Source organism: Python bivittatus, unplaced genomic scaffold (assembly GCF_059951505.1).
Source record: "Python bivittatus isolate LINGU-HERP-01145 unplaced genomic scaffold, Pbiv_v1 ctg000610_np1212, whole genome shotgun sequence".
Taxonomy (NCBI): Eukaryota; Metazoa; Chordata; class Lepidosauria; order Squamata; family Pythonidae; genus Python; species Python bivittatus.
In genome coordinates, this window is record NW_028277088.1 from 20,915,676 (window position 1) to 20,928,198 (window position 12,523).

Genomic DNA, 12,523 nt, shown 5'->3' on the forward strand with positions numbered 1-12,523 from the left:
CCCGGGCTCTTCCTGCGCTCGCAGCTCGACTCGCGGCTGAGCAACTCTCGGGACCCCCTCGTCTGCCCGCGGGCTCGGCTCAGACCCCTCCGAGGCCGTTCGTGGACCCCCTCACCTCATGCCCACGCCGCCCTCGTCGCTCGCCTCTGAAGCCTTTCGCCGCGTCCCCCCAAGTGCAGCCAAAACAGTGGTTGAAGAGAAGGCGGCGGCGGCTCCTCCTCCTCCTTCCCCTCCTCTTGGCATCCTCTGCTCTTCGCTTTTGCCCTACATTCGAGCCCACGCGAAAGGAGCAGGAGGAGGAGGAAGCGCCGACTCGCGGCCTTGCCCTTTATGGCGGGCCTAGAAGCGAGGCGAGGCGAGGCGCCGACCAGGGAAGCCGTGCTCTCTGGGGACGAAGATGTCACCGCGACCCTCATTTCGTCTATGGCAGTGTTTCTCAGCCTGGGTAACTTTCAAATGTGTGGACTTCAACTCCCAGAATTCCCCAGCCAGCATGTGCTGGCTGGGAAATTCTGGGAGTTGAAGTCCACATATCTGAAAGTTACCCAGGTTAAGAAACACTGGTCTAGGATATGCAATTTCAGACAGGAAGTCATATCCTCCTAATTTTAATTCCTGTCAAATGACAGACCACATCTGACCCATCTCTGCAGACAAGCCGTTCCCATTAGAGAGCGCCCGGGTTTGGGGGCTGCAGTGGTGGTAAAATTATGAAAGCAAGGAGGCTTGGGTCTTCTTGGAACATCGCAATTTCAGCTGGCATCCACCAGTAAAATCACAGATCATATCCATCTGCACAAAAAGAGCAAAATTGTAGATCTAATGATAATTGGCCACAAGATTAAAAAATGACCCCAAAACTGAAGCTGAAGCATGGATAGATTTATGAGACATCTGGCAAAAGGAGGGCATGTCCTCTTTTTTGTCCTCATGTCCTCCTGCCAGCAGGCATAGCCTTAAAATCAAATATGTAAAAAAAAGTGGACTGTTTTCACAACTAGTCATTCAAACTTTTATGTATTGTGGCCTTGTAAATTGTCTGCTTCTTTCTTTTCTTCATCTGTCAATTCACTCGACAACCTAGACTTATGTTGTCCTGATTTATTTCCTGATTCCAACAATCGCTTCAATCCAGCCCCTTCAAATGTACAATCGCTGTAGTCTGTAGATCACATGAGTTATATGTTTCTATGGTGAAATTTGGAACGTGTGGCACTGTGGAATCTATATTACTGCTAGCATACGATCTTGAAAATAAAGATTTGTTGGAAAACTACTGCAATTGAAAAACCAGTCTTTCAGGCACTGGAAAAAGTAATTTCATATCCATGTAACCATGTTTTTTGTTTTGTTTTGCAGTTTTTTGCTGTAATTTTCATTGCAGATGCCAAGAAAGTTAAACAGCATGTCCTCCTTCCCCTGCTGCCCCCATTTGTCTTCCTTTCCAATTGTCCATGCCTGTTCAGATAACTGGTAACCCTAGGCATGGATGACATTAAAATGTTGCATTTTACCTAGGATCTACGTAAAACCCCAACTAAATCACAAATCATGGATCCAAACATGGATGCAACTATTTCTGCCATTACTATGGTGTAAAATGAACAAAGTATATTGAGGCATAGATTCTAATGCTATTTTTATTATAAAAAAACACAGATTCAGGACTTCATAGCATCACTGTGACACAGATGTATACATTTGAAACAAGAGTTGTCCTCACAATATAAAAAGACAGCTATGTATGTATTTATTTAGAAATGTATATGCCATATACTCCCTTAACAGATCTTGATGACTTACAATGTACATTGGAAACATTTCTAAAAACAACTTAAAACATGAGAGATACACTACATAAAAAATAGTACAATGGTACTATTTAAACTATAGTATTTAATAGTATGAAAGGGCCACAGGGGGATTAATTCATTAATTCATTCATTTTTACATATCTTCTGATAATATAGCACTCACCTGTGTGGTTGCCCTCTACAACAGCTGCCATGCAATCCTGGGAAAAGATGTGGCTGCTTTCAAGAGTGGCAGACAGATTCTACAGCCACATCCTCACACACTCAAAAACACATTTTTGAAATCAAATTTAAAGCATTGAACAACCACTTTAATGTAATACACTCATAATAATCCCCATCCCTTGTCTACAGATTTTAAAGAGATAGTGGTATTACATGGTAACTGTCAAAGAAAATAATCAGAAAGATGCACAGATCTTAGCAGTCAGCTTCCAGTATTATGTCAACAAGAACATCTATTGTCTAATATTTCAGTGTTATAGTACTAAAAATCAGAATCACACTGAACTAATTTAATATTTGTTAACATTATACCAGTCATAAATATATAGCGACTGTGAGAGGTATTTTTAAAAGTAAATAAACTTCTGTAAGTGGATAATCACATTTCTTTTATTTTGATATCTGTGTGTTTCTTGACTTACAGGCTAAGAAGAAATAAATAACTGGCAGGTGCTCCAGTAGTTTAGAATCTAGTAAGTCTTGCTTCCTATTTTTGCCTCTCACTTACATAAAATATTTAAATATAATTCATCACGTGTTTACATTAATTTTAGATTCAAGAAAAAAGCTTAATTTCCAGACAGTTGCGAAAGTGTTTTCATGGTGAGATATGTTTAAAATAACATAGTAAACTAGTTCTGTGTCCTTTAAGCTTCTCTTGCAAAGTCATAGAACCAGTTTTGTCTGAATGTGCTTTAAGAAATATAGTTAGACATCTCATTTGCAAAGTAGATTGATGAATATATTTCCACAGTGACCTCATTGTTTAATTTAGATTACAGTAGTTATTCCCAAAGTTGGGGTCAGGGAGGAATTAACAGAGGGGATCAGGTTAACACATTTTTTTCATGATCTAATGGTCAGCATAATAAATAAAATTGGAGTTGATTACTACAGAATCAAGATAATTCATGGTTTTTAAGATGTCTTCTCAACCAGAGGCTTCCAAAGATTTCAGTAGCGCCACCATATATAACAGTAGTGTGGGAGCTGAAAAACTTAAATTCTGATTCCATTTTTCTGTTTGAGTATATCTACCTTTCCCAAAGTAATTTTCTTCACACAATACTACAAGTGTGTAGTCTCCTCGCCACCTACACCACCCTGGATAAATAACAGCTTCAGGAATAGGGTGGGTTACTTAGAAAATGGTTAAGAGATCTCTTCCAAAGCTGCTTTCAATATTTTGAAAACTGAAAAAATCCAATGCCAGGCCTCCAACCATTATGTCTTTGAAGATAGATAACAAAGAGGAAAGAGGGGTATGCATTCAGAGCTCATTCCTAGATATGTCTTTTTTTGGTTTGGAATTGATTTGATGGTATTCTTTTCTTCCAAGACAGTGTTTCTCAACCTTGGCAACTTTAAGGTGTGTGGACTTCAACTCCCAGAATTCTGGGAGTTGAAGTCCACACACCTTAAAGTTGCCATGATTGAGAAACACTGTTCCAAGATTTAAAAATGTGTGAGAGAGAGTTATGTACAGAAATTATGTAACAGTTATGTAACAGAAATGTAGCATTTCTAATAGGTTCAACTAAATATCATACAGCATGCAGTATATAATTCCCAGAATTTAAAATTATAGTCTAACATGAATAAAGCAGTTATCTTTGGAAAACACCAAGGTTACAATATGAGAATCTACATGTTCTCTGTTTGTGTTCTTCTTAAAGAAGTATTAATGTACACTATAGGTTTTTTGCTTTATCTCTGAAAGAGGAAACATGGTCTGAAATGCTAATTGTTTGTATATATTTTTGTTAAATAGGCTGTGGCCAGACCTATATCCATAAACCATAAACTCCAGGAATGCGCTAGATGCTCTTATTCTCTGCTTCTGTTATGTTAAGGAAATCTTTCGTTTCAAGAATTTATCTTTTTAGTGTTTATCTCATGGGCTATAAATGTTTTAGCTTTTTATTGTTTGCAAACACAGATCTGAGAAGCAGCAGTGAAAATAGCTCCTCCCTGTGGTCTAAATCACAATATAGTTGAACATCAAGGTTGCTTGCTTGAAAGTCTTCCACTAAATAGCTACTTCCTTTTGCCTCCTAAATTTCAGCAAAGGCTTCACACTTGGTTTGTCTCATCTTGAAATTTTCTTTTAAAGAACTTTCTGTAAGATTTGCTTCAGTTAATTAAAGATGTACAGTAGATGAACATATTTATTTTTTTAAAAAAACAACTTTTAAAATAATATTTTATTACTTTGCTTTAATTTCTTTATATGTATGTTGGCTATTCTGTACAAATAAAGCCTAGTTTATTTATTTATTTTATTTATTTATTTAATTTGTCCCCACCCATCTCCCCACAATGGGGGACTCTGGGCGGCTTACAACATACTAAAAAACATGAATACAGTTAAAAGTTATAAAACCAAACATTAAAAAATAAAAATAAAAAAGCTAAGAAATCCAAGAGGCCGCTGGGGCCACAGCATACCACTAAGGTAAATCACAGTATTTTGTCCAGAAAACAAGAAAATACAATTTGGCTAGGCCATTATATTCCCAAACATTCCTGCTCATTGTGTCGTTATTAGAAGAGGCCAAAAATGTAACAAAATCAAGGAAGACTGCATTGGTAAAGAGATCTTGGCAGCTATTCATAATATTACATAAGAAAAGATCTACAAAAAGGTTGTTACAAGTTTAGAAAGTTAAATTCTCTTTCTTCCTGCAAGCTAAGAAACAGATAGAAACCACAGTGAAGCTGAGCTGTGTACAGATTGGAAATCAAAGCAACAAGGTGATAATTAACCAACTACTATTAAAATGCTGGAAGCACAAGTATTAATAATCTTCTGGAAGGATGTCATTATTTGATGATTCGTGGGCACCGCTGATAACATGAACTTCCCCCATAGCCAGTACACAATTAGAAGGTTGTGCACTTGAACTGGTTTGCAAACTATGGTGTTGCAATTTTCCATCTTAATTGTAATTCATACAAACAACATCTCCATGTTATCTCAAGTTATCATAGGTCTCATTAACAGCCTTATATATTCCTCAAGACCAGGGCACAGAAGTTCAAATTGTGGATAATTATGCCCATAATCAATCTTAATTTTGAAGCTTAGAAAGCAATCTTTTACATATATAGTCAGACACCATTTTGTATTCCTTGCCTTTCTTTGATGAAGTTCATTTCCATTTTTGTTCTCCATATTTAAGTAAAACCTCTATTCTGGTTGCTTCCATACCATTTTCATAAAGCATTGTGAAATCACCCAACAATCATCATATACTGGGAAATGCTGAATACTGGGAAATGCTGAAACAAACTACTTCCTCCAACTGACCAGCAACAGAGCACGAAAAGCTGTGGTTGATGCCTTGCTCTTAACTACTGCTATCCTAAAGCTGTAAAAACCATTCCAACTCCACATAATAATAAAGAGGATAAATTTTACCATCATTCCCCCCCCCTCCACATTTTCTCTTCATTAAAAGGAGCAGTTGCTATGAGGTAAGTTACAAAGCTGCCTAGGTATTATCCCAATGTTGTGTTTAAGAAATAATAGCATCTTAATATATTGAAATTGCTGCTGGACCTCTATGAAGAGAAGGGAAGGGTGGCTTGAGCCTAGAAGCTGGTGAGTCAAGAATCCCCACCAACAGACTGGCCAAAAGCTCTGAGATCAGCAGAGTTGGAAAAAAAAACAAAGCAAAACGTCAGCTTAGTTTCAATGGAACCTCAGTTGAAAGAGAGAAAGAAAGTCTGCCATCAGTTCAATCACCACGCAATGACATAGATCTGGAGCTGATTCCTAACTGGCAAAAATCCCTTGTGCAGAAGTATATTTTCTCAAGAAAATCTTTTTTTCAATGGCTTTTTTGGACATTGATCATTAACCATGTTGACGACTTCTTGGACTTGCAGATAGCTTTCCTGATTTGAGAGATGCATTTTTTTATTATGATTCTATATGCATTCTGGAGAGAGTCTTTTGAATTTCCCTTTCAGTTTTTCCCTTTCCTTCCCCCCCCCCTTTTTTTTTCTTCTTTTGAATATACAACTGTGTATGTTTCCTCGGCAAAAAGTCCAAATATTTAATATTGCTCTGATGATTGTTTCCAACAGGAAATATTATATCAGCAATATTATCTTGCCCTAGATCCCAGAAAAAAATTAGGATTAAAGAATGACTTCTATCCCCTTTGGTTTGGTTTGTGATAGCTGGAGAAAATATTATGCATAATTAAGGTGTTTATTTTTTTTAATGAAAATGTGGTTTTATCCAGTTTATATGAAATCAAACATTTTACATTTTTTCATTTCAATATTTTTCTGATCTCAATCTCCAGATCATCCTAAACATTTTTCTCAGGTAGATGATAGCATGACTTTTGAGGCCTGGATTGTTACCCACAATGATTCTCTGGAGGAGTCTCCTCTTTTGAGATTTCTAGTTTGAGACTATATTTGAGAATAGTTTTGAAACTATGCCATGTGTTATGTATAGAGCAAAACCATCTTCAGTTTACTTCCTTTTTCTATAGACATATATATAGATTATCATATCTACTTAATTCTCTCTATTCCATTGTTTTTCTATTATGCCCATTATTAAATTGAGCATTTCAACTCCCCAACATTTGTTCCAATGCAACTGAATTAGCAAAATATACCTATGCTCTGTCCCTCTCCAAATATTTCTACTCACTAGTATATGCATTTTCCCTTGTGGCCATGCACTTGTTTGGCTCCAGTATGTTATTTGCTCAAAATATATTTGTGCAAACAGTTCGTTAATCCTCAACTCCTAAGGCTGATTCAACTCAAAGAAGAAGCCAATGGCTCCTTTAATTTTGTCCACTTTATTAAGACCCTTAATCAAAGATTCACATATAGCACTCACATCACTTTTTGATCTGAAATTCCTATACCAAAGTAGATGATTTCCCTGATTTCTTTGGCCCACGATATTGAATCTGTCTGAAAATGAATGTATTGTACACTATTGTAGCAGCATGGCCAAGCCTGTAGAATAGAAGGCTGGAGGTCTAACTCTCCTCTCCAGAAACCCTCTATGTCTTCACAGCCTGCCTCTATCATCTTGCCTTGAAGTAGTGGCTTGATAGTTTCTGCTGCCTACAACTTATCTTCTAGGCCTTGAGTCACCTGGCAATCTTCATCTAACCCTGGTGTGTGTGTGTGTGAGAGAAATGAAATAATTTCTACAATCCAACCTCAAGACTATATCACTTAGAGGCATGTAGCTAGAGGATCCAGCACTCCCTCACTCACTTTGGGAATTAGACCAATAGATGAATAAAATCAAGCTTTATTTTTTTAAAAATAGCAAAAATAACAAATAAAACCTCTTTTTAATATTATAATTTTAGAAGGCAAACATTAAGTTGTTAAGGAGCTAAATGACATAAATGATAACCTGGTTAACACACCAGTTTAAAAAAGGAAAAGATACAAAAGGCAAATGTTATGTTCCCTCAAGATGATGATGGTATGCTAGGAAAGATTTGTTCTTCCTGCCAGAAATTTAATAAAGTAGCACCTGAGAGGGTTCAAGAAATCATTACAGGTTACAAGAAGGTAAAATTATTCTCATGCCCAGCTTGGAACATGGGTAAAGGCTGAGCTTTAAACAACCAATTCTATAATTTATAATATAAATATAATATAAATTTTATATAGAGAACTAAAGACAGGAAACTTAAAACTGCACAGTAAAAATAAAGTAATTTTAATTCAGGCTCCTGGCTAAACATATTAGCTATTACTTAAGAACAAATATTCCCTTAAAATAATTATTCTCCCTGTCTTGATTACCTGGACATTCCCTAGGTCCTGGGAATGTCCAAAATCTAATTGGTATCTCTGGGGAGTGATGTGGGTCTCTTCTTCTTTCTGCCTTGGTCCACAACTTACGCAGTTCTGCTGATTTTAAATGGAGAAGGATGTTGGTATAGCTCTCTGTGCCTATAGGACAAAATGCATCTGCCTCTCATGAAGGTATATGTTATGCCTGAGATAAAGATATCTATTCCATGTCTGACATGAACGGCTGGCAAGTAGATTACCTCACAACATCTGTACTATTGCATTGCTTCAAAAACACTTTCTTGCATATTCCTAGGATCTGTATTTTTATTTTCTGTTTACCAATGAGAACAATCAGATTGGTGGGTATGAGGGAGAGAGTCATATCTGCAGTAGCCCTACCTCTCTGAATACTCCACCAGTTAATTTGTCAAGTCTCACCAATACTGATCTTTAGTCTTTCTGCGAATTTCTCTTGATAAACTTTTTGGCAATTGTTTCTGGTGTCCAGTATTTTGGATTTTATTAGTTTTGAGATGTGTTTAGTGAACTACAAATATGACAACTATGTTTTAGCTTAATGTGTTTGTAAAACCAGCACCTGACAATGGTTTATAGTTTAGTGTATTTTGGGAGCCCAGAGAATTGGGTTGATTAATCATTGTAGGTTAGTAATAAATAGGTTTTAATGAATAGAGCCAGTTTGGTCTAGTGGTTAAGGAACCAGGCTAGAAACTAGGAAACTGAGTTCTAGTCCCACCTTGGGCATGAAAGCTGGATGGGTGACTTTGGGCCACTCACTCTCTCTCAGCCCAACTATTTTCCTTACAACAGCTCACCTCACAGGGTTGCTGTTGTAAGGAAAATAGGAGGAAGAAGTAGTATTAGGTATGTTCGGCGCCTTGAGTTATTTATAAAAATAGAAAAGGAGGAATAAAAAAAATCTTTAAAAAATTCTAAATTTAAAATAGGTATCTTTGTAAATACAGTCATTGTTTTATTTGGTAAGTAGAAAAAGAATCCTAAAAAATAAAAAGCCTTTATTTATGTATCAGTCCATAACTGGCATATCTAGTAGAAACCTTTCCTTTAATAGTGAATTCATATGGTTGGTATCAATGGCAGGAGCCAAAATGAGGCCTCAGGAAACAAGACAGCAGAATAAACAAGCTTGAGTGAACCTCAAATTTTAGCAAAACAATGAAAAATCTAATAATTGTTAGATACAAGTAGAAATGTTCAGAAACCAGAGTTCCTGAAAAATAGTTAGTGTGGGCAAACAGGAGGATGTAGATACTGACAGCATATCAATATCTGGATGGTCATTTTCACTTAATTTAAAGCTAGAAATGTCAGCACATCCACTGAACATGGAAAAAAGTATGGAGTAGTCATATCACAGAGGTATGGAGATGATCTTGGTGCAAAAGTGAATATCAGTTTTAGAAGAACACATTCAAGAAAGAAAGAAGGAAAGGACAAAAATCTTTAATCCAAATAGACCCTCCCAACAACAGCCCAGTTAAACCTAAGCATGCTGAATAGACCCAGACTTATGATTTCTTTCTTTCTTAGTCTGATTAGACCTTTTTTTTTTCAGGGCCAAGATATTCACCTTTCCATCTCTGCACTTCATCCTCTTGTTGACTTGTTTGCGCAGATAGAGCCGTTGCCTGGTAGGTCCAAAGTATCACATACCTGTGGCAAAAAAATCTCCTACCAGCTCCTCTGTGTCATCCTGTTAACTAAATTCTGGAAGGCACCAGGATGGAACAGACTTCATCAAACTATACAAACACCGTTCAGTATAACCAAATCAGATCTTGAAGAGGTAGCTATATGATAGGAATCTAAAGTGTGTTATGAATATCATAAGCTCTGTCTGAGGGGAGGGGAGGAAGGAAAAGCAGCAGATAGAGCAAAAAAAGCAAAGAACAAAACTATCTAAAGAATATGGCCGTGCAAAGCCAGTGTGTGATCTGATTTAAATAAGATGGAACCCAAAGCTAGCCCAAGGTGAAGGAATGTTCATCAAGTGAAAAGAAAGGCCCGGCTGATGTGGATCTAGATCAGTGACATCAACAGCCAAGGCAGAGACCGTAGGGAGTCGGCTGAGGCAAAAGAAGAGCCCTGCTCTAAAAGAACAAGCCAGACAGGAAGAGGGTCGGGAACCACCCTGTGTCTATGTGACTTCTGAAGCTGCAGCTCATTTGCTCCAGTCCCCACCCTCAGATTCCTTGGCCAGTTGCCAAGTGAGTCTTGCCATTTAGTACTGATTACTTGCTCATCCTCAGTCCCGTGAAGGTTATTATCTCACTGAGAGATGTGTGATATAAACTCCTCCCCACCACCAACTAAGGCTATATCTCCAGCAGTCTCAAGACACCCATTACCGGCCATTTTAAATAGCAAGTGGAGAGAGCTAGTTGTGTGTACCTCAGTGGTTAGCGGAAGGAAGACTGAGTTACTATAACAGAGATGTAACTAGTGTGTAAGTTTATGAGCTCATACATTTACACACTAGTATACACTAAGCTCATTTCTCCAACTGAAATAAACATATGGAAAATCTGGCTGTGATGGTTTCATAATGTTTGAGGAAAAAGTAATTATGAAATTCTTAACAAATTGTATTTTGTCATGTTGTTCTGTTCTATGTATTGGGCTTTATAAAGATAAAATATACATTCCTCTCCCCCCAGGCATTTAACTCTGATTTGCTTTTGATGTCACAACAGGTTGTGATTCCAAATATACTTCCTTTAGAGGAATTAAAAAAAAAGTTATTTAAATGTATATTCATAGAAATGACTCAATGCCCACTAGTTATTGAAGTTTTATTTAATGAAGTTCAAAAGACATTAACAACTGTCTCTTTTCACTGGAAAACTATTTTTGCCTTTAAAGCTTGCCTGTCATATCACTTCCCCTCCTTCAAAACACAAGTGTTAGTTTTCAAGCCCTAGATGTACATTTAAAATCTGAAGTATGTTATTTTATACTGTAGATCACAAAGGAAACTTCTTGATCCATCACTTCATGGGAAAGATAACAGTGACAAAATTCTTAAGTATCACACAAGTATAGCTATCAAGGTACAAAGTGCTTAGTTTAGACAGGTTAGAGTAATAAGAACGCTAAGAGAGCTGGAATGCAGAACACAAAATAGCATGTTTAACGCTGGTGACCCTTCTAAGGAATTTGGCCTATTTTGCTTAATATGAGAATATGAACAGCATCTTCTGTATTTGTCACATCCAGCAAATACCAGTTGGGAAGCCACAGTCTAGAGAGAACATGGTGAAACAGACTGGCTCCAGATTGGGAAAGGAGTAAGAAAAGACTGTGTATTCTCCCCTTAATTTATTCAGCCTATATGTGGAATATATATATTGCAGGAAGCTGGGAAGATAGTGAAGTGGTGACAGCTTCTCACTTTTAGGATCGACTATCAACAGTAAAGGAATCAGCAGTCAAAAAATACTTCTCAGACTATGAAGGCCTCAGAAAAGATGTGTCTATATCTACAAAGATCAGAATCATGCAGACCATGTTTTCCTTATAACACACTATGGAAGTGAAAGTTGGACTTTGAAGAAGCAAGATAGAAAGAGTATTGATATTTTTGAATGTTGGTGTTGGAGAAAATTCCTGACAACACCATGGATAGCCAAGAAATGGATCTTTGAACAAATCAACTCAGAGTTCTCACTCAAGGCACAAATAAATGACCAGGCTCAAATATCATACTTTGGGCACATTATGTGAAGACCTAGTTCTCTGAAAAAAAATTATAATGCTGGGAAAGGTAGAAGGAAAAAAAAAGAATATGCCTCAATATACTTTGTTCATTTTACACCATAGTAATGGCAGAAATAGTTGTATCCATGTTCTAATGTCATCCATGCTTAGGGTTACCAGATATCTGAACAGGCATGGACAATTGGATTTAGTTACAGTGGCAATTGGTGCAACCGTGAAAGACCTGAAGGACCAGACTGGAGACAGATCATCCTGGAGAAATCTCTCTGTGTAGTTGTGAAGAGTTGACCCCAACTTGATGCCACATAATCCATCAATCAACTCAGTCCAAGTAATGTTCACTTTCTTATTTATACATGAGTTGTTCCTGCCTGTACATTAACTAGCGAATAATAAATTCCTTTTCTAGCCAGTAGTTGTTGATGTGTTCCTTGTTCCATGACTTTCCCATTCTGGATCACAGCTATGCTGTCAGCATTCTGCACTGTTGATAAGCGATGAGCTATTATAATGCACGTACGGCCTTGTCTGGCTTTATCCAGAGCTTCCTGGACAATCTATTGAAAAGAGAAGGTATAGTTTAATAAATGAAAAAAAAAATCCCTCATCTGTTCTCTGAGGATATGTACATTTTGTCTATAACTGTTCATTGTTAAAATGAACTATGAATTATTAAATAATGAGCAACCATAAAAGAAAGAACAGTCTTGTATCATCTTTGAATGCTATTTTATTGCAGCATATACTTGCATGACTAGAATTAATTTCGTCCAAGACATGGAAAGTTATTAACACATCTAATTCTGCATGTTTCTATAGAAAAATGTACCCACCATTTAATAATTTGATTTAATTTAATTTAATAAAATCTTTGGTTTATTCAATAGACTCTATATTGAATATATATAGCTGAAGCATCCTGCAATCCT

At 36.9% G+C, this 12,523-nt stretch overlaps 2 protein-coding genes across 3 annotated transcripts in view; both read right to left on the bottom strand.

The window, feature by feature from the left end:
* CROT (carnitine O-octanoyltransferase) overlaps positions 1-372 on the bottom strand; it is a 30,487-nt gene extending 30,115 nt beyond the window's left edge. The window contains exon 1 of one of the 2 annotated variants that reach the window (XM_088150480.1): positions 116-372. The gene's annotated coding sequence lies outside the window, so the exon portion shown is untranslated. The remainder of the gene's footprint in view (positions 1-115) is intronic. The other variant, XM_007424705.3, reaches the window with a different exon arrangement.
* A 10,278-nt stretch (positions 373-10,650) lies between these two features.
* The window catches only part of ABCB1 (ATP binding cassette subfamily B member 1), a 46,762-nt gene continuing 44,889 nt past the window's right edge, over positions 10,651-12,523 (bottom strand). Inside the window, exon 28 of the mRNA XM_015887483.3 lies at positions 10,651-12,151. Within this exon, the coding sequence (XP_015742969.1) occupies positions 11,945-12,151 (207 nt within the window). The 3' untranslated portion in view covers positions 10,651-11,944. The remainder of the gene's footprint in view (positions 12,152-12,523) is intronic.